Source organism: Pseudonaja textilis, chromosome 14 (genome assembly GCF_049901715.1).
Source record: "Pseudonaja textilis isolate UNSWEBS1 chromosome 14, rPseTex1.2, whole genome shotgun sequence".
In the NCBI taxonomy this organism is placed as follows: Eukaryota; Metazoa; Chordata; class Lepidosauria; order Squamata; family Elapidae; genus Pseudonaja; species Pseudonaja textilis.
The window spans coordinates 13,324,720-13,343,702 of NC_142003.1; the positions used below are offsets into that span (position 1 = coordinate 13,324,720).

At 46.6% G+C, this 18,983-nt stretch overlaps 1 protein-coding gene across 1 annotated transcript in view; it reads left to right on the forward strand.

Annotated features, from left to right (window-relative positions):
* Positions 1–15,995: 15,995 nt before the first annotated feature.
* The window catches only part of TNRC6A (trinucleotide repeat containing adaptor 6A), a 48,960-nt gene continuing 45,972 nt past the window's right edge, over positions 15,996–18,983 (forward strand). Inside the window, 2 exon segments of the mRNA XM_026704061.2 lie at positions 15,996–16,196; positions 16,483–16,530. Of these exon segments, the coding sequence (XP_026559846.2) occupies positions 16,030–16,196; positions 16,483–16,530 (215 nt within the window). The 5' untranslated portion in view covers positions 15,996–16,029.

Here is an 18,983-nt window from a genome sequence, read left to right on the forward strand (position 1 = left end):
TCTTAATGTGGTAGTTTTATAGCTCCAGTGTTAATAAAGCAAACGGATAAAAATGTGGCATAAATTCTACACAGTGAGAGATGAACAGAGTTTATTGTAGGGGCCTTCAGTAGCTCCATTTCTCAACATGCGGAGGCAAGAAGGGAAGCAGCTGCAATGTGCATCCTTGTTTACCATCCATCCAGGGTTTGGAGTTCTTTCCATGATACGAGAGGGTGGTTTTCTCCCGGAATCCCATGAAACATTTGTGCCAGGTATGCCATGTTAAACAGGAAGGGCTCTTACCTACAGAAGGGGCAGATCAAAGGTTTGGTGGCCTTCCGAAGCATCAGTAAGGTGAACATTACCTGTCCAAGCACACTTGATGGGCTGAAACTATTTCCTTAGCACCGTAGAGAACCGTCAGTCCACCTCAGTGTTAGTTGAATTTCAGATGGGTCTCTGAAGTTTGGGCAGATGAGGCCCATTGTGTTCTTTAGACTGGCCCACAGTGGGATTGAAGGAGGAGCTACATCTTTCCTGACCTCATACCCCAAGTGGAAGAGCCCAGAAGCTCAGTTTTGGTCCTTTCTGCATGTAGTTTTAGGAGTGGCTCAAAGTGTGGAGTAGTAGATCCATTCTGTTCTGTGTCAGAACACAGCTCCATTCCTGTTCACATTTCCTTGGGCCACAAGGAGAGGAGTGGACATATTCTCGGGCTGCAGGACACAAAATTCCCAGATTGCATCAATTGATAGATTCCTCCCTGCTGTAGATAATTTCAGAGGAGCACAAACTCTCGCAGCAGGTTTTGCACTCTTACCATCCCTCCTAGATCTAGCAAGAGACTGTTTTCACTTTGAAGAGCCTACTGGACAAATACTAGAGGTGAACAATGAGATGCTATTGCTTCACCCTCATTCCTGTCCAGGGACAAACTGCAGAGTAAGGCACATATCTACCAAATATACTAGATCATATGCAAAAATAATTTTCCTGAAGTTTTGGGTTGTCCCAACGAAGTAGATGATGTGGCTCATTACAATTTCCGTGGGTCTTCTTGCATCCTGGCATGCATGTACACATGAAACAGCCACATCAGAATGAACACACGAGGATGTCACCCAATGGTCTGGCTGCTGTGCTTGTGACTGATTCCAGAGGGAGGTGGAGCAGCAGCCTTCCAGCCTCAGTAGCTTTCCAGGTATTCTCAAAGGGTCAAGCACCCTTAAGCCAGCACAAACAGGTAGCTTGTGGAGACTTCGTTAATCACATTAGTTGAAAGACCTGCAGAAATCTCAGCTGCTGCACTTTCATTTTCAGAAGCCATTGAATCTTCCAAACTGCTAGTGTGGTACATTCTCAGCCTGCTAACCCAGCTTTTGTGTGAGTTGGCAAAGAGGCTGAGTGAAGGTCTAGGTGTCCAGAGCTGGGTTGTCAGGTCTGAACACATCATCCCATGAAATATCTGCGTTGGGCAGCTCTGGCTGAGAATACCAGAATCAGACACACAACACTAGAGCAGAAACAGATGCTTGGAAGGGGGAACACGCATACAGGTGAAACTCGAAAAATTAGAGCATGGTGTAAAAGTTCATTTATTTCAGTAATGCAACTTAAAAGGTGAACCTAATATATGAGATAGACTCATTACATGCAAAGCAAGATTGTTGAGGTAATTCCCTGTTAGGAGAATGAGCGCATACAGGGAGACGTATAGAGTATAGTGTTTGAATAATACACAGCATACGGATACACTGTACAGTAAATGTAGGGTTTTACTTTCAATAAAGGTTTAAGCAAAGTTCAAAATAGGCAGTCCAAAGTCATTCACAGGTAAATCAGACAGTTTTTCAATTCAGGGATAATTCAATAACAAAGTCCAGTGTAAAAAAAAAAACCAGTTCAGTATCAGACTTACATTAAATCCAGTAATATCAGTCAATTAGAAGAAATGGAGGAACAGCAATACTTTCCAACAGAAGGAAACAGAGATACACTTTCTTCTGAGACTAAGGGTAAACAACCCAGGTTTCTGACTCCATCTTACGGCCGTTTAAGAAACCACACCTAATTACAGTTTTGCATTTTCTTAAAGATACAGCTTCAAAATGTTTATCCTGGTTTATATATTTCTAACCCAAATAGCTGTTAGGTGACTTATATTCCTAACATTCTCCCCTTTTGGGTAAGACAACCTTACATTCTAAGTCCATAATCTTCACAGCACGCCTTGTGCTTTATAGAGCCTTGGGCCTTTGTAAAATGATCTGCTATATTGTTTTCTGACATGCAGTATTCTAGCTTAATCATTTTACTTTGCACACATTGTCTCACATTTAAATATCTTAAATCTATGTGTTTCATTCTTGTTTTAACAGCAATATTTGAAGCCATCTGTATTGCTGATTGGTTGTCTTTGTAAACAACAATAGAATCTGTTACATTAATTCCCATATCAATTAATAATTGCTTGTACAAAACTAAATCTGTACATAGTAAAGACAAACATGAGAATTCAGCCTCCATTGTTAACAAACTTAGATGTTTCTGTCTAATAGACCTCCAACCAATCAATGCTTTTCCCAATAATACAGCAGTACCCGGTGTAGATTTTTGTGTATTTATGTCTGTAGCAAAACTTGCATCAGCATATGCAGTCAAATTCAGTTCATCTTTAGGCTCCAAATACAATGCATAATGCATTGTTTGTTTCAGGTATCTTAACACACGTTTAGCAGCTTGCCGGTGCCTTTTAGTTGGCTCAGCGTTAAATCACTAATCGATTAACACTGTATGCGATATCCGGCCTTGACCAATTACTGAGATAGGATAAACTACCAATCAAGGACTGATAAATGTTCTTATCAAAAATAGGACTTTGAACATCACTATGGCTAAAATTCTGGCTCATTGGTGTCTTAGCCGGCTTACAAGGTTCCATTTTAAAACTTTTTAGTAATTGGTTAATTTTATCTGCCTGTGAGATCTTGTATCCTCCCCTAGTTCTATCTATCTTTAAACCAAGATATTGTTTGATTTCTCCTAATTGTTTTATCTTAAATTTCTTTTCCAATTGTGAAATTATCTCAGTAGCTTCTTGTTCAGTTTTAGTGATTAACGCTATGTCATCAGTAAATAATAACAATAATTAAATCATACCATTACTTTCTCTTTTAAACAAACATGGATCAGCCATGCCAGCTACAAAGCCTATCTTAGTTAATTCTTTAACTATACATTGGTTCCACTCATATCCTGATTGCTTTAAGCCATAAAGACTCTTTTTCAATCTCCAGCAATCAGTTGTATTATTATCTTTGATACCTAAAGGTTTCTTTAAATATATGTTGTGTTGCAACGGTGCATGCAGATAAGCTGTTTCTACATCCAAATGATTTACAATGTATTTCTCCTTAGCTGCCCACACTAATGCTGCCCTTAATGTAGTAGCCTTCTGACTAGGTGCAAACACCTCATCGTAGTCATTTGCTGTCTGATTAAATCCTTGTGCTACTAACCTGGCTTTATGGGTAACAGTCCCATCCATACCTGTCTTTAGCTTATATATCCATTTACATCCTATGGCATGTTTACCTGGTGGTAACTTAACGTTTTCGTATACCTCCAGTCTTTTTAATGATTCCAGTTCCTTATCCATTGCTTTCTGCCAAGCAGCCTGATTCTTAGCAGGAAACAGTTTTAATTCACTATAATTACTTGGAACTGTATTCACTTGGCATACAATACTAGCCTGATATCTATCAGGTGGTCATGTTACTAGGGTTGAACGTCTTGGGATTACAGGGCTTACTGGTGGACTTTCCTGTGCCACCTGCTCCTGTTCTTCTATTTCTTCCTGTGCCTGTTCTACTACTTCCTCCTTTCTTCCTCTTTAATGGCTATTTGCTGTTTACTGATACCATCTTTAGGGACTATTTGGGTGTCAATAATAATAATATCATTGCTGGATTCCTGTTCCAGTTTATCCCACCCAACGTGCTCAAGAAATTTTGCATTAGCACTACAATAAACATGAGCTGTGCCTTGTTCCCAGAATCTAAATGATCTATGGTTGGCCTCATAACCCACAAAAAATAACTTCTTAGCTCTATGTTGCCCTTTCAGTCTTACTTGTGAGGGGATATGCACCTATGTTGGAGCTCCAAATGTGTGTAGGTAACTTAAATTTGGCTTTCTGCCATGCCAACGAGTGAATGGCAATTCTCCAGTTGTTGTGTTAACTACATTATATAAAACATGGTTACTACACATTATGGCCTCACCCCACAGTGTTTCAGGTAAACCTGAATCAGATAACAGTGCAAGCCATGGCTTGTAATGTTTGCCCTCTTCGTTCTATAAATGAGTTATGTTGTGGTCTGTAAGGTGCAGAACGTTTATGCTCAACACCAGCCAATTTCAACATTGTTTGGAATCTTTTGTTAACAAATTCAGTCCTGTTATCAGTTACTAAAGTAATTACTTTACTTTTCATTTTTCTCCCAACAAACCTTAGCCAGTTAAAGAAATGTTGGAATGTTTCTGTTTTGTTTTTCATAAGATAGCAGAAACCGTATCATGAGTAATGGTCCATAATACTCAAAATATAACAGGCGCCTCCTAAACTTGGTTTCTTAGGACCAATTATGTCAGCAAAAACAACCTCTAAAGGTTCTTTTGTCTTAAACCCATTAAGTCTGTTTGCAGGAATAACCTTACTTTATCTTGGCTACAAGCATTACAGTGTAAATACTTGCTACTGGGTTTCAATTTTACTCCCTCTGACAATTCAACTGTTTGTTTGAGCATTTTGAAATTCCTAACAAAGATAGTTCAAGCGGTGATTTGTCATAATTGAGATGATTATGACTTACAGCTCATGAAAACCCCAAATCCACAATCTCAGAAAATTAGAATATTGTGAAAAGGTTCAATATTCTAGGCTCAAAGTGTCCCACTCTAATCAGCTAATTAAGCCATAACGCCTGCAAAGGGTTCCTGAGCCTTTAAATGGTCTCTCAGTCTGGTTCAGTTGGAATCACAATCATGGGAAAGACTGCTGACCTGACAGTTGTGCAGAAAACCATCGTTGACACCCTCCATAAGGAGGGAAAGCCTCAAAAGGTAATTGCAAAAGAAGTTGGATGTTCCCAAAGTGCTGTATCAAAGCACATTAATAGAAAGTTATGTGGAAGGGAAAAGTGTGGAAGAAAAAGATGCACAAGCAGCAGGGATGACCACAACCTGGAGAGGATTGTCAGGAAAAGGCCATTCAAAAGTGTTGGGGACTTTCACAAGGACTGGACTGAGGCTGGAGTCAGTGCATCAAGAGCCACCACACACAGACAGATCCTGGACGTGGGCTTCAAATGCCATATTCCTCTTGTCAAGCCACTCCTGAACAACAAACAACATCAGAAGCATCTTACCTGGGCTAAAGAAAAACAACTGGTCTATTGCTCAGTGGTCCAAAGTCCTCTTTTCTGATGAGAGCAACTTTTGCATCTCATTTGGAAACCAAGGACCCAGAGTCTGGAGGAAGAATGGAGAGGCACACACTGCAAGATGCTTGAAGACCAGTGTGAAGTTTCCACCGTCCGTGTTGATTTGGGGAGCTATGTCATCTGCTGGTGTTGGTCCACTGTGCTTCATTAAGTCTGGGGTCAACGCAGCCGTCTACCAGGAGATCTTGGAGCACTTCATGCTTCCTTCCGCAGACAAGCTTTATGGGGATGCTGACTTCATTTTCCAGCAGGACTTGGCACCTGCCCACACTGCCAAAAGCACCAAAACCTGGTTCAATGACCGTGGGATTACTGTGCTTGATTGGCCAGCAAACTCGCCTGACCTGAACCCCACAGAGAATCTATGGGGCATTGCCAAAAGAAAGATGAGAGACATGAGACCACACAATGCAGAAGAACTGAAGGCCGCTATTGAAGCATCCTGGTCTTCCATAACACCTCAGCAGAGCCACAGGCTGAAGGTTCCATGCCGCGCCGCATTGAGGCAGTCATTGCTGCAAAGGGGGCCCAAACCAAGTACTGAGTACATATGCATGCTTGTCTCCTTGGAGTAAAGGCTGAATGACATTCCATGGGAAGCTGCTCTGAAATGGGCCTACAGAAACATCACCAAGAAGAGGCCCAAATGCCACCGGCCCCCCAAATTATCGTGCAGCAGTGCCTCATTGGCCAATTGCTTGAGTTTTCTCAAGCAATTGGCCGCCCTTCAGTGTTTTCTAGGGTGTCATTTTTTAAATGAAAGAACCTCTTAGTTAAGAACTAACCAGCTCTGGAGACTCAAGTGCTGCAGCTGCATTTCAGCTATTTCACTAATAATAGAAAGCCCTGAAGCTTTGACACACTTAGAGGCAGCCGAGGAGGGCAATGAAAACAAAGATACTGAGCAGCCACTCCGCTCTTCTTGGGATCTCGACCAGAGCCCCTCCTGAGTGAAGCCCTTTCTGTTCTGTATTAACATTCTTGAAGACTCGCATTCTGATTGGTCCACCCAGACCGCAATCCGATTGGTTCGAGGAACGCCTGTGATTGGAGCGCTAAGAATCTACCGCGATTGGCCGAGCCGATCGTGGGAGATTCAAAGCGCTGCCATTGGCCGCTGAGCCGCCGGCCAGCTGTATAAAGCCAAGCAGCTCACACGCTTTAAACTGTCCTTGTTCTGAGCTGCAATAAAGAGCTGATTGTTCACTTTCGCGTCTCGCCTCTTATGTGACCCGATCCACCGATTTAACACTGGCGACGAAGGTGGGATCGTGAGGCGAGGACCAACTAGCACGTGGCAAATGGTGATCGGCGCCCTGCACAATGGCCAGCACCCTGCCGCCCGCTCCATTCGACCCAGCAACCGAAGACTGGGAGTCATACATCGACCGCTTCCAGATGTTTCTGGAATGCAGCAACCTCAAAGACGCCAACGGCCAGAGGAAACGGGCAGTATTCCTCACACACTGCGGGCCCGCAGTGTTCAAAATGGCCAAGGCGCTGGCAAAGCCCGCCGACGTCAAGGAGATGGACTGGGCTGACCTCGAGCCCATCTTGCGACGCCATTACGCCCCTACCGTGCCCATCCTCATTCGTAGGCACGACTTCTACCGCCGAGATCAGCGCGAAGGCGAGACCATCGGCGACTTCGTGGCCCAGCTACAGAACCTGGGAGGCCCCTGCGAATTCCCCGACCTGGACCAGGCACTTCGGGACCGAGTCGTCCTTGGACTCCGAGACCCCGTGCTGCAGAGCTGGCTGATGGCCAAAGGCAACATCTCCCTCGCCGACGCCCTCGCCGAGGCCACCGCCGCCGAGGCCACCCACCAGTCAGCAGCCCGGATGAGGCAAGCCAGCACGACTGAACGGCCACTGACCAACGAAGCGACCCCCACCACCGCGAAGCCCGGGGAATCCAGCCGTCGAGAAACAACCACGCATCATGGCGACCTCGAGCCCCAATCCGACACTGAGGATGACGACGACGAGGAAATCCATCGGCTACAGACCGAGCGCGACCGCCGGACCGCAGGGGACGAAAGTCGGGTTTCCACTGCGCCGGTTGTGGCGGCGATCACCCCCGCTCCGAATGCCGTTTTCTCGACGCCGTCTGTAGACATTGTGAGAAGCGGGGGCACATCGCCAAGGTGTGCCGCAACAAAAAGAGCTACAGCCCGCAGCGACGAGGAAACAGCCCACGACGACGAGACGGCACCCCCCCCAGGCACCGAGACCGACCAACTGAGAGCCGGTGGAGCCGCGACAGCCGCAGCCGACGACTCAGCGAGGCACAGCGGCGCGAGGAGACCCACCAGACGGTCGTCATCGGCCATTCATCAACCATGGACGCCCGGAAGGTACACGTGGCACTGTGCATCGAGGACCAGCCCTGCGAGATGGAAGTGGACTCCGGGTCCTACCTCTCAATGGTCTCTTGGCGCACAATCAAGCGCCTGGTCCCGACCATCCGCCGCAACGAACTAGACGACCACACACCGACTGAGCCACGCAGGTCAGCCAGACAGGTTCGAAGCCCCACCTACCTGCGCGACTACGTCACGACACTGCGTCGGACGAAACCATGAGGGGAGGGGTGTTCTGTATTAACATTCTTGAAGACTCACATTCTGATTGGTCCACCCAGACCGCAATCCGATTGGTTCGAGGAACGCCTGTGATTGGAGCGCTAAGAATCTACCACGATTGGCCGAGCCGATCGCGGGAGATTCAAAGCGCTGCCATTGGCCGCTGAGCCGCCGGCCGGCTGTATAAAGCCAAGCGGCTCACACGCTTTAAACTGTCCTTGTTCTGAGCTGCAATAAAGAGCTGATTGTTCACTTTCGCGTCTCACCTCTTATGTGACCCGATCCACCGATTTAACACTTTCCATCACGGAAGCAAAGTGCTAGGAAGGCTACTTTGGTGAACAAGAGGCCAGCAATTGCAGGCTGTTGCTGCCATGGGAGTTGGTTTCTGTCTGCAAAGGTGGACAGGGTCCAATTGTCAGTCTTTTCCTGGGGTGTCAAGGCCTGGGGCCAGATCCAGCCCACGGAGCCGTGCTGGAAACAGCAAAGGACCACCCTGCAGTGACTCTGCCAGTGAAAATGGAGCTCAGGAGGGCCACGGGCAGCCCTTACCAGCTCCGTTTTCTCTGGCAGAGGATTGCCAGAAGCTTGGGCCACTACAGTTGCCCCCAACTTGAGTGACGTTGAGCTGGCCATGCCCACCCAGGCCGTGCCCTCACTGGCCCTCCCAAGGTCAAACACAACCCTGATGCAGCCCTCAATGAAATCGAGTTTGACACCCCTGACATACAGTATTTGATGGGAAGAGTTCTTGGTGCTCTCTGAGCCTTGTTGGTTTTCTGGCAGACGTTTCATGACCCAGCTAGGTAACATTTTCAGTGTTAGGAGGGAAATGGGGTATGTGGCGTGGAGGGGAAGGATATAGGGGTGGGGTGGGGAGAAGGACTGTGGGATCCTTGGTGCTCTCTGAACTTGGTTGTTTTCATGCAGACCACTCATTAGCCAAACTAGCACTCAATATTGGTGCTCAATACATCAGTATTTGGCGTAGATGCGACATCTATATAATATGAAAGCGAAATGCCACTCATGCATCATCACAAAATCTCCAGAACCGTAAAGCCTACAAACTTGAAATTTAGCAAGTACCTTCCTCTTGGCTTCTAGGTGCTCACTAAGAAAGGATTTTTCAAAATGACCATCAGAGGAGTAGTATTTCGTATAATAACAAGTTCTGATGCTAAGGAGTTCTATTCCCCCGCCCCACCTGAAAAGAAATCTGTTCCAAAGGCAAAACACAAACAGAGGAGTTTCGGTTTCACAGCAGCAATCAGCTTTAGTTGAGCTATGCCATGCCCAGGCTCCTTGCTGTCTCCTTGCTTACACAGCAAATACTCTTTCAGTTTCTAAACAGCCCTCAACTCTCTCATACACTGACAGGGCACTAGCCAGATGAATACTGATGGATGCTGGTAGGCAGAGGCAGAATTTCCCCCGCTATTTTCCTCCCCAAAAACTTGCCCGCTCACATAGTTTCCCTGCTAGTTCCTGATGTAAGGATGTCCTCCAGCTCTGCCCAGCCCCCTAGGTGCTTTGCCCCTCAGATCTACAAAGGCAAGAGAACCTGGCTGGATTTCCCCTGTTAGAGAAGGGGAAACGGGCGTTCTCAAGCAGCCGGAATCAACGGTAGTCCAAAGTGCTTGGAGATCCTTCCGCACCTGGGAGCCATAGATGCCTGGATGACCTGTCCAAAATGACCTGGGAAGGACAAAGGCTTTGAGGGAGCAGAGCGTCTGGAGGACAGAATGGCAGGTGTGCGGAGCGCAGCTTGGGTGAGGCAGCCAGCATCCGATGCCTTTGCCCAGCTACCCAGGCCAATTGGCTCAGCAGTAATAAAGCACAGCAGTTAAAAACCAGCAGATGTTCAGGATGGAAGCCGTAAATTCTCCTTGTAAAAAACACCAGACGTGAATGGCAGAGGAGGAAAGAGAATCCTGCCAGTGCTCGCTGCTGACTCATAAAAGGACCACTGAGGTCATCTAGTCCAGTGTCTGCTCAGTGTAGGAGCTGCTCAAGCCTTTCTGACAGAGGCTCTTCCCTTCAATGCATCCCAAGCTAGCATTTTGCCTTTGGGGCAATACTGCAATAAGCTCCTGCCTTGGGTGTTCAGAGGGGGGGCCCTCAGCCCTTTCAGCTGGGCTCTGCAAAACTGGTTCTCTCACATCTATACATGCCCTAACTTTCTTCCTGTGCAAACATGGAGTTTTCTTTCCTCCCTGTTCAATTCCATCCTATTCATCACTCTAGATCTTCTTCGACCCATCCTTCATCTAAACAAACAGTAATTCCTTATCTGCAAACTTTACACGTGTCCCCTCAATTCCCACATCCAAAATGAAGAGTCTTCCAGGGCCACCTGCGGTTTCGTGCCTCTCCTATCTTATCTGACTGCCTTTCTCGCACTCTCACTCCTGCCTCTTTCACTCTCTGTGCCCATCTCCCTATTCTGGGCATCCATGTGGAAACATTTGAGGTTTGAGGGGCATCCTCTACTACTGGCATGTTCATGGTAGTGTGATGTGAACCGCTGAGTCTCCATCCAAGGCCACCTGCTTCTTCTGTCGGACTCTGCTTTCTTGAGAGTCCTTGGCTCCATATTTGGTTCTCAGCTTCTGCCGTCCTTCCTCTTTTGTCCTATGTTAATGTCCATCTGAGGAGCCCAGGGAGATGCTGCCAAAAGCCACCTCCGAGTTGAAGATGCAACCCATCTCTTCCCAGGAATCTGTCACGAAGATAGGAGAAGTTTCCCCCCTTCCCCAAACCACCAGTCATATAGTCCAATCAAGATCCTGTCTGGTTGCCTGGTGACTTCACTACTCCTCTCTCCGTCCATCGGTGAGAATGACCTTGGTTCCCAGGAGAAAGTATTTTGTTTTGGCTACAAAACCCCAGCTATCTCTGTCCCATCCCCCCGACTCCGTCCCTCAGCTCCAGTGAAGCCTCAAAATGGCCTCGGACAGCTCAGCTTCAGGGTTGACACCAATTTTACTTGGGTTGACCTTCTGTCTGCCGGAGGCGAGAGACAAGCAGCCACGGTGGGGCCAGGCCCTTTCTTGCCCCTTTCATTGGGTCCTCAACCTTGAGAGAGGTAGGAAGGTGCAGTGGAGCAGTGATGCTACTCCCGGTCATGCAATGAAGGAAGGGTTAGGGTTGCCACTCGGGTCCCCTTGGAGGACCAGTGGCCAAGAAGTATCTTTGCAGGCTGTTCAGAACAGACACCCCCCCCCCTCTGCATCTCCTGGGCGTGGGAGGGAGCAGAGGGGCAGCTTGGAGACTCTCATGGGAATCCGTGATAGCCCAGTGAAAGTACTTCATCCCCATAGATCAGAGGTCTCCAAACTTGGCAACTTTAAGACTTGTGGACTTCAACTCCCAGATGGGAGCAAGTGATTGTCCCGAGAGCCAGAGCACCTGCCTTCTAGATTGCCTCTCTAGTTGTTGCCTTGTGGAGGGGGCATTGCTGGTCATGGCAACAGCCGACTCACCAACCTGGATATAAGTGACTTTTGTCTTTAGGGTAACAAGCCTGCCTCCATCAGATGCCTCCATGGGAACTGGCTCATTGGCTGCGGTTACAGGTTGCTGACTGGCCAGGCCAGCAAACCAGAACTCACTCCTGTGGCTCTATTTCATGAGGGAAATGGCTGGTATGGCTTGTCTTTTCTCTTAAAGCATCTCTCCACCCCCAACACGTACACACTACATATATTTGCTTACATATATAATTACTAGCTCTATACCCATACTTTGCTACAAGACTATGTGGTCAGGCTTAGTTTTGGGGGAGGAAAATAAGGGGGGAAAATTCTGCCTCTGCCTACCAGCATCCATCGGTATTCATCTGGCTAGCGTCCTGTCAGAGTGTGAGAGAGTTGAGGACTGTTTGGAAACTGAAAGAGTATTTGCTGTGTGAGCAAGGAGACAGCAAGGAGCCCGGGCATGGCTTAGCTCAACTGTTCTGTACTAAAGCTGATCACTGCTGTGAAACTAAAACTGAAACTCTTCTCCTCTGCTTGTGTTTTGCCTTCGGAAGAGATTTCTTTTCAGGTGGGGAGGGAGAGTAGAACTCCTTAGCATCAGAGCATGTTAATAATAATAATAATATAGGAAATACTCTAAATGCTCTGATGGTCATTTCGAAAAATCCTTTCATAGTGAGCACCTAGAAGCCAAGAGGAACATACGTGCCAAATTTCAAGTTTGTAGGCTGTATGGTTCTGCAGATTTTGTGATGATGCATGAGCGGCATTTTGCTTTCATATATATCTATAGATTCATTCAATAGAACAATGTTTTTCAGCCATGGCACCCTTGTGAGATAGTATTTGTCATACTTGCTAGGGAATTCTGGGAGTTGAAGTCCACACATCTTAAAATTCCCAAGGCTGGAAAGCATAAATTTATATGGCTGACTATCAACATGCAACTCTGGACATCTAACAATCAGTAAAGTGACAGGAACCATGAGAAGGAAGCTAAGAGGATGTTTTCACAGAGTGTAAAACTGCACAGGCTGCCCCAACACCTGGCTGAGAACTTGGAGGAAGAGGCAGCCATGAGTGCCAGGAACAGCCAGCAGGGCCGCCTTATCTGAGAAGGGATCAAATTGGAAATGAGGGAGGAGTAAATTTATGAAAAGCTTTTCAGTTCAGAATTGATTTTATCTGCTTATATTGGAGTATTAATGATGCCTGTAAATATGAAAATAGGCATTCAAGTACCTCTCCTAAGATGATGCATTTTGTAATTACTTCTAAGGTATTAGAATTACTGGAGAACGTTTTATGATCAAACCATTTTCATTCCTTATATCAGATTTCTAACCTGGTATCTCCTAGAAATATTGGAACAATGGCTTCCCAGATTCCCAGGAGTACCGGTTAATACATCCAAGGAAAGCCAGGATGTAAAACATGGATTTCTAGGAATTCAGCCAATTGTGGCTTTGGAGGAATCACCACATGAATATTTAAATTTGGGTGTGCATCACTGAGAAAAGTGAAGCATTATTTCAAGTAAACACCTTAATTTTTTTAAAGTGTATTTTCTGCATTTCTGTTCTAGTTTTCTGCTTTTCATCTTCACAGGGTCTCCATAAACTTTGGTTCATCCATTAGCCTTAGAACCAGGCCTCAGTCCAGCTCAGAAGATGCCCTGGGCTGCTTCACCCTCTGCAAACTGACAAAATGCACAGCCCCTCCCCCTCCTGTTTTCTTGTTCCACACTTGGGAGAGAACAAGCCATCCAGAAAGTTGAGGTGGAATAAGAGCCAAAGCAGAGCAGGCTCTCCAGTTTAGTTTGACAAAGTGCTGTTGTGGATTCACTGACTGAATCAAAGTCTTTTTCCATTTCCTTCTTTCCTTCCTTCCTTCTTTCCCCCTTGAACAGATGGAAATCCTCTCCTGCTGCAAACTTGGCTGTCTTTTGAACACCAGAGGAAAATCTAAGCACAATTCATATTCCTATCAGGTCTTCCTAGGAACTTGGGAGTGATTGTAGTTTCATCAGAGAAACAGAAGCTGCCTTCCTCAGATGCAGAACAAATGTGGGGTTGCTGTTCACTGAATTAAAACAGATAGACCAACCTTGGTTTGGAGGAACAAAGAAAGCTATTCCAGTTCACAAGCAAGGGCATCAGTACAAATTTCTTGGTGATTTTTCCCCTAGTATCTCATCTTCAAAGATACTCTTCTATTTAGTTATCATGGCAAACCCTAACCCAGAAAAAGGTTAATGTCAAGATTATTGTAATGCAGAGTTTGTGAGGCTTGATAAAACATCAAGCAAAAACCAAAAAGCAGTAGCTGGCCTGTTTGCTTGACAATAAATGTGGAAATATCAGGCTGTGGCTTTAGTTTAGATTGTCTCAACAGGAAGTCTCTGATTACTACTGTTAGGAAACTATACTGAACAACTGTTGAACCTACCCTGTGCACATATATAAACTGAAAGGATGAATGCAAGAACCACTGAATAAATGTCAGTTTGGCACTAAGGAGGAAGAAACTCAATGTAACCCCAATTTGTGTTTGATGCAAGAAGAACAGAGGGAAACCTGGGCTTTCAAGGTACTATTATTAACACTAAAGTATAGTTTCATCTGACACCATGTTCTGGGGAATGATGATAGGTTCCTTTGTAATACTTTGGTCTAAACCAATCTTAATAAACACAATCAATTCACCCCTTGTTTCACTGACTCCTTCTACATGAACGACAGGATCTTCACTGATTGTAATGAATGGGAAGAAGACACCTCCTAGAGGTTTGGATTCAAAATGACGAATGAAAAATAAGATAGCGCTGCTAGTCAATCAAGATAATGGGCAAAATCCAGCAAAGCCTGAAAACTCAAACTCCTGTGTAACTAATTTAGAGCAGGAAGTTCTCTCTCTTAACTGTTTGCTTTCCATGCCCAGTTTGGCTCCTCCCAGATAAGAAATTGCACTCCAAATAGGAGAATTTGAAAATCAAATGGAATAGCCTCACCTTCCACCCCTGGAAAGATAAGGTAGATATGAATTAAGGTCCCTCTTGCTCTCTCTTTGGCTTGCATTATTTATCTTCTCAAATCAACATTTCATTCAACCTCTCATGCACCCCTCCCAGTCTGCTAACTGCTCTGCTTGTAGCCCACCTAGGGATTTTGGAGGTAGATTGATTGCAGCTGCAAAGGATCCTGGATGAAATGGACCTGGCACAAAAAGCCAGCACTGGTTGTTCATGTGGGTGATAGCAACACAAGTTCTTGTTCTGTTAGATTTCTCAATTGCTCAATGATGGCATCCTAGAACTCATAAGGAGTTGGCCACACAGTATTCCTTCCATGGAAGTATAGAGCCCACTGAATGTTTATGTTGTTTACACATTTCAGAATATACTCTCCTGTGGTTGTGTTCTTTTATAGTTGTTTTAATAATTGTATTTTAATGTTGATTGTTTGGATTTGTTATTTAACTGCGTTGGCCAATCACATATTTGAGATGAAGAGATATATAAATTAAATATTGCAGTTGATCCAGTTCTTTGCGAGTGGGCAGTGTAGATAATGGACGATTAGCATCCAGTCTGTGCTACTTGCATGGGATTTATTCTCATAACGATTGTATTATCAGGTTGCTGGGGGATTCTTGTCATTTTATGGGTGTCTCCTGAATTAAGAATCCAAGGTAGAAACCCAGTTAGATGGTTCCATCCAGATCCAGGCAGGTGATACAGATTAACAGAGTTGGAAGGGTCCTTGTAGGTCATCTAGTCTGATGCAGAGGTCCCTAGAAAATGCCGAACGGCCAGCAGCTGCAGGGGATAAAACGCGGGATCCCAGCAAGGCTGTGCGGTTGTTTTACACGCGCAGCCCAGATTTCTCTCTTAGAGACCTGCCTGGAAAGCGGCACAAGGAAGATTAAAGTTGTAAGCAAGGATTTCTCATGCTTCGGCGGGGAAGGGGGCGGGGGGGGTTGGACTAGATGACCTACAAGGTCCCTTCCAACTCTTGTTAAATCTGTTAAAATTTCAGACGAGCAAATTATACAGGGCGACAAGAGGCTTCCGTCTTCCCAGCCCAGAGAAGCCGCTGCGCTCGGCCTGGGCAGAACCGACTTCCCCGATCCCCGCGCTGGCTGGGGAGGGGGCTGCATCCTAGAGGGGCGACTCCGGGCTGCTTCCAGGCAACCAGGGACCCTCTCGAGTCGAGGCTGCCACTCGGCGGCTGCGCAGGGCCGCAAGTCCTGGGCTCCGGCCCGGGGTTCCCTCGCAGGGCCCAGAGAGGAGGGACCTGCGGCGGCCGTGACTGCCCTGCGGATCCCGGTCAAACCAAGGCCGCTCCGGTGAGCGGCACGACGGCGCCATCTTGGGTGGGGGGTGGGGGGGCGCTGCGACCGGAAGTCCTTCCCGAGCGGGGCGGGCCTTCCGGGGGCGGGCCTGGCACTGGCGGGCCTCCTCCAAGAGGGAGGCTGGAAATGGCGGCTGGGCGCGGGGCGCGAGGAGGCGGCCGAGGGCGGCGGCGGCGGCGGCGCCCGCGGACGACGGCGGCGATCAGGCGAGCCTGCCGAGGGCCCCCAGCGGAGCGGCGCCGGGCCCGGGACCCCGCGCCTAGGAGGCCCGCCCCCCGCGCCAAGCACATGCGGTGAGCTCCGAGGGAGGAGGAGGAGGAGGCGGAGGCGGAGGCCCGCCGGAGGCGCTCGGGAGCGGCCGGGCGGGAAGGGGAGCGCGAGGCCGTCGTCCCGTTCCTCCCCCCCCCGGTAGGCGGCCTTTGTCCCGGGGCGACCCCACCCCCCCGGGGCGGAGCCGTCCGACCATCCCCGGCCGGCCGGCCTTGAGGCTCCGCGATGCCCTCCCGGCGGGGCCCGGCTTCCCCCGGGGCGCTCCCGGCCTCCCCCTGACGGGCTGCTGCTGCTGCTTTTCTCTTGCAGAGTGCGGGAAGCCAAAGCGACCAAAGACGCCGAAAGGAAACCAAGCAGGTGAGGCGAAAGTTTTTCGGGGGCTGCGTCGTTGTGGAGACCGGCCCCGGGGCGGGAGGGGAGGCGAAGAAGGCGCCGTTTTCTGCCGGCTTCCTTTCCCGTCCCCTCCGGGCTCTCGTGCCAGGCATACTTTCCTTTCGCTCCATGGGAAGAAAACCCGCAGCAGGAGCGAACGTGACTGAATTGTTTGCTTGCTTTGCATCTTTTTTTTCTCCCCCCTCCCTCCGGTCCAACTTTGTCCTGCCAAGTAGATTTCCACCGGCTGCAAAAAGCCCTTTTGCTGGCCTTGAGCTGGACACAAGCCGCATCTTGTGGGATGGGTTCCTTGGGCGGGGGTGGGGTGGGGGGTCCACATTGAGGCAAGGGCTCCTTCGAGAGAATTTGGAAGCTGCGCAAGTGTTACAAACTTGAGTATTTGTATAAGAGGTGGTGGTTTTAAAATTGCCTCTGCGTAACAGCTGAAATAACTGAATTCATTTCAAGGAGTTTTTTTTTCCATTGCCACAGACCCTGTGAGGCATAATGCTCATATGCAGTCTTCCATAATTTCTTTTTTATCGAAATTCTAAAAGTTAGGAATTCATTTATATATATCCTTTCAAGGTCAGTAAAATTAGGACTCAGAATGTTGGGAACCATCATAATAAGTTCAAAACATCCTCAAAGATCCATCTCATCCTGGGCACTCCTTTTTTTTTTTTTTTGGAACTATTACCATCTGGCAGAAGGTACAGAATAATAAAAACAAGCACAAATAGGCTGAAAAACAGCTTCTATCCCAGGGCAGTAACTATTGAATTCTACTGTATAGTGCAGTGTTGGTGCCATGTCAAGGTTCAGTGTGTGGAGAGTGAAGGATGTGTGTTTGTGTTTATCTTCATGGTCATGATATGCACTGAAGATGGTGTTTGATTTCATTGTACGAGGTGCAATGACAATAAAGTAACTAAATAGACTCTTAGGGCTGAAAAGGACTGAGAAGTGATATAGGTATATAAGTCTAAGTGCTATTGGCTGTTGCTATGTATTTCAAATAGTTTAATCCTGAAAATCAGAATAGTAATCTACCATCTATAGAGGCTTGTACCATTTAACAAATGAATTACTTTTTAAAAAGATCTTCAACTTAATCCTTATTGAAATTCTGATTCTTTTGATAATGCTAGTTGAGCTTCCCCTCCCGTGTTATTGTTATTTAGAATAGATTTAAAACCAGTGTTTTCATCTTCCTAGTTTTCCTGTGTTTTGAATAGTCTGAAAAAGAAGGATGATGCAGTAGTTTTAAAATCCAACAAAATGTTAACTGGACAAAACAGAATGTTGGCAAGAACAGTAACTATTGCTAGCCAGATGTTTTCTATCTTTATTGGGACAAAATAACGATGGTTGATTTCCCTGTTTGTAAATCTGTACTCCTGCTTTTAAAGAGAGCATGTATTTCTAATCCTGAAAATTATATCTGGTGAGTTCATAAGCAGGATATGTATAAAATGAATATTGCCAGGGAAAGCCGCCTCCATTCCTTATATATTGCCATTTATGTTGAATCGGACATAATGAGGATTCTGCCTGAACAGTAGTTTGTACATGTTCCTCACTGCAGAATATCTAAAAGCATGAAGAATATGTTAAAGGCGACCGAAACACTTACCTTCAGTACTGAGCATAGTCATGAAGGGCTTGTGAAAAGCTACTGCAGCAGTAATGGTTCTGTTTATGTCTGCATGGTGTTTTTACTATGTCCCTGGGAATAAAAGTTGATTAATGGGAGTATTTACCTTTTAGACTGGCCTGAATAAATACTGCACGGGTTGTAGTACAAGTAGTCCTTCACTTACGACCACAATTGAGCCCAAGACAGTTAAGTGAATTTTATGACCATTTTATGAGCTTTCTTGCCTCTGTTGTTAAGCGAATCACTGTAGTTGATAAGTGAATTGATAACCTGGTTAAGTGAATCTGGCTTCCCCAGTGACTTTGCTTGTCAGATGGTCTCAAAAGCTGATCGTATGAATCTTTCATCATCACTCTTTCCAGGACATTGCAAATACCATAAATATATGTCACTTGCCAAGAAACTGAATTTTAATCATTGACCCATGGGGGGTTAGGTGGGCTGCAGTAGTCCTGGGTCACTTTTTTTTCAGTGTTCTTGTGACTTCAAACAGTCGCTAAATGAATGGTTGTAAGTCAAGAACTACCTCTACGTGAACTTAAATCCTCTATTTCGTATGCCATGTAGAAAGGCCTGAGTCAGAGGACAGTGGAACCCATGGTTGTTAACACAGATATTTGTAAGGGGCAATACCTCATCTACAGCAGTGGCCCCCAACCTTTTGGGTGCCAGGGACCGGTTCCGTGGGAGCGTTTTTTCTATGGACCGGGGTGAGCATGGTTTTGGATTCTGTCTGGATCCTATGGGGCTTTGCTCACTTGTGCGGCCCAGTTTCTGG